At 35.2% G+C, this 3,002-nt stretch overlaps 1 protein-coding gene across 1 annotated transcript; it reads right to left on the reverse strand.

Annotated features, from left to right (window-relative positions):
* Window positions 1-2,330: 2,330 nt before the first annotated feature.
* Window positions 2,331-2,711, reverse strand: LOC121114034 (uncharacterized). Its single transcript, XM_040707852.1, has one exon. The coding sequence runs from the start codon at window positions 2,709-2,711 to the stop codon at window positions 2,331-2,333; it is 381 nt and encodes a 126-aa protein (XP_040563786.1).
* Between the last annotated feature and the right edge of the window lie 291 nt (window positions 2,712-3,002).

Raw genomic sequence — 3,002 nt, forward strand, 5'->3', positions numbered from 1 at the left:
CTGATTGTCTCATATTTTTATAATTATATGAATTCTAGGAACGTGGCAAGTTGATGTTTAGCCTGTAGGTCGAGTTGCTTATTTCATAATTATACAGTCTCCAAGGCTAATAAAAATACAAGGTTATACAATATACCATAACGCTTTTCCGACTGATGTTTGACTTCCACAACGCTTTTTAATAGTGACGTCAAAGAGTATCACTCTTATCAAGAGTAGCTATATATCGCTTTCTTGACAATTACTGTTACAGTACCGTTGTTATACTCATTGACGTCAAAATATATATGTCTTGTCCAGCAGTTGGTACGGTACATCAAATTGCTTTCCGGCAAGCCTGTTTACATGATAGCATAGCCATGTATTTCTATTAACCTTGTAAGTCTTCATCTCCATCGATAATTAACTTGTTCATCCATTTCACTATTTAAGTTGATTTTTTTTGCTGTAAGTCGGATAAGGTTAAGAAATTCCGAAAAACAGGACCTGCAGGCTCTAAAAAAAAGTTCCCACCCAATATTAGTAATAATGATAAATTTAAAAAAAAATGAGAATTCAAGGAACGAGGTTTCAATTATTCAAAGTGTGCTTTGTTCATCTTTTGCCTCGTGTTATTGTTAGGGATGGGATTTTTGTAGATAACTAATGATACTTTATTCTCTTTACATTCTACAAATATCACATCCCTTCTCATTTTTTTAGGTTAAATGAGAATTGATAAGATATGGTTAGGACTAAAGAGACTCAGTTTTTCAGGTAAATCAGGCCTTTTTCCTTATAGGCTTTAAAATGTATTCTTCCATCTTAAAGTATAAAAAGACAGCAGGCATTATTGGGGTATTATGAGACACCTTTTCAAAATTACCTACATTTTTTTAATATATTATATTCATGAAGCTAGAACTGTCACAATAGATGTACTTTATCTTGCGCGATAAAAATTATAAACACTTATCTCTAACACGCAAAAATATTTAAAGTTAGATAATTTTTTTGAAAATCTACAATTCACCCAAATTAACCCATGCTCAGGGTAATAAGGGTCACAATATTTGCATGAGTATAAATGAAACACAATTAGTTTATTATTTTTATTGAGGTAATAATACATAAATAGTATTATATGATTGATAAAATTACTTAAAAAGCTCAAGAAGTCTTTGTTAGTCTTTATTTAGGATACACCCCCTATTTTGCAAAGTTTGACAAATTTATGGCAAAATAAAAGTTGTGCCAGCTTTGGGTGTCCTTTCTACAAATTGAGAAGTTGGAAACCTTATTTTCCCATTTTTCTCCACATTATGTCTACTATTTATCTTATTTTGTATAACAAAATTAATTTGCTAATTGATGACAATTCCAAAAATTCAAAAATCTGAGAAAAAAAAGGGAAAACTAATAAATACTTACCTTCTTCACATGGGTGGTACAATTAGATTGAATGCAATATGGCTGAAAGATCATGTCATTTACAGTCACATCATGTAAAAAGAAATAACTCTAAAATAAATACTAGGGGGGGGGGTATATTAGGGTCAAATTATCTTGGGGCGCATATAATCCTAGTTATCTCTACTCTTAAACTCACTTCCTCCAGCTCATATTTTACATAAATTAATTTATTACTAATGGACAACTTTTCCTGATAACTTTTTTTCAAAATTTTTAAAAAGTTGATCAAACCCAGCCTCTAAATAACGTAGTTAACTCTTTAACAGAAAATACCAAGTGTATTTTGTTGTCAGCTTTTGATTCCTTCGTGTGACTTGATCTGTCATTGATTTTTCATATTCATTTTTTTTTTTTTTTTTTTTTTTGATAAATAAACAAAGTAATAAGTTATTACATACTCATGCTCCCATTTCAAAATAAAAGGAATTCTTTTTTTTTGTTTTTGTTGATCCCTTGTCGTATACATGATCCACAGAAAGTTCTATTAAATGTTTATTAAAGTACTGATGATATAACTAATTACACAGTTTGCATATAATTATAGACATAGGTCAACATAAGTTCAAAAACATATGGTATAACTTTCATTCGAAATGGTCACCCTTAGCCTTGACCATAGCCCCAAGTCTCTCTGGAAAGGACTTGCATGCTGCACGCACCATGCCCACGGGGATGGAGTCCCAGGAAACCACCTGTTTGGCCTTCAGGTGGTCCAAATTCTGGCTGGGTGTCACACAGGCTCCGCTCTCAAGAATGGACCACATGGAGTAATTCATGACGTTTAGGTCGGGGCTGGAGACCAGACTGTCTTGTTATTGAAGTCACTCAAATTGACTTCATAACACCGCTGCGTCTCTCTGGATGGTCTAAAGCTTATTTTAGAAGTGCTGTTGTGCCCATTTAACAATGCCTTCCTCTGAAAGAGTGCTAATGTACTCTTTGGTGTTGATCTTCAATCCGGCCGGCACAATCACCAAGGAGGATTTCCCTGTCTCAGTAATAGCCGCCCAAACCATCACAGACTGTAGCTTCTGCACTTTGTTGACTCCATGGACACCCAGTTCATCTTTTTTGGCCAGAAAACGATCATTTTGATAGTTAAAAACCTGTTCCACAGTGAAAATCTTCTCATCACTGAACACAATCTTGGGACCCGTGCCAGTCCTCAGCTTCTGAAGAATGACATTGCCTCTCTCAAGTGTTTTAGCCTTTACCTTGCTTGACGGGTGTTGATATCGCTTCAATTTGTAGGGATACATCCCCAGGTCATGTTGCACCCATGATGAAATCTTATTCCATCTTCTTAAGGTTTCTCCTCGTAGTTCTTGCAATCTCTGCCTTTACGTCTCTGGGTGTCCTTTTTGACATGGGTCTGCCTAATCTAGGCTGTCCTTGATAGATTGAGTCTCTTCGTACCCCTCAATGGTTCCCTTGATGAGCATGGGATTGCCCAACAATCTGTTTAGGTTCCTCAAGATGCCTAGTTGAGATTTGCCCTTCAGGAACTTCTTGATTATAGCCTCTCTCTTGGCTTCCACTGTAGTTAACAA

The sequence above is a fragment of the Lepeophtheirus salmonis genome, chromosome 3, assembly GCF_016086655.4.
Source record: "Lepeophtheirus salmonis chromosome 3, UVic_Lsal_1.4, whole genome shotgun sequence".
Classification (NCBI taxonomy): domain Eukaryota; kingdom Metazoa; phylum Arthropoda; class Copepoda; order Siphonostomatoida; family Caligidae; genus Lepeophtheirus; species Lepeophtheirus salmonis.

Excerpts from the sequence above, each read along its gene's own strand:
- LOC121114034 (XM_040707852.1), bottom strand. The coding sequence starts at position 2,711 with ATGTATCCCTACAAATTGAAGCGATATCAACACCCGTCAAGCAAGGTA.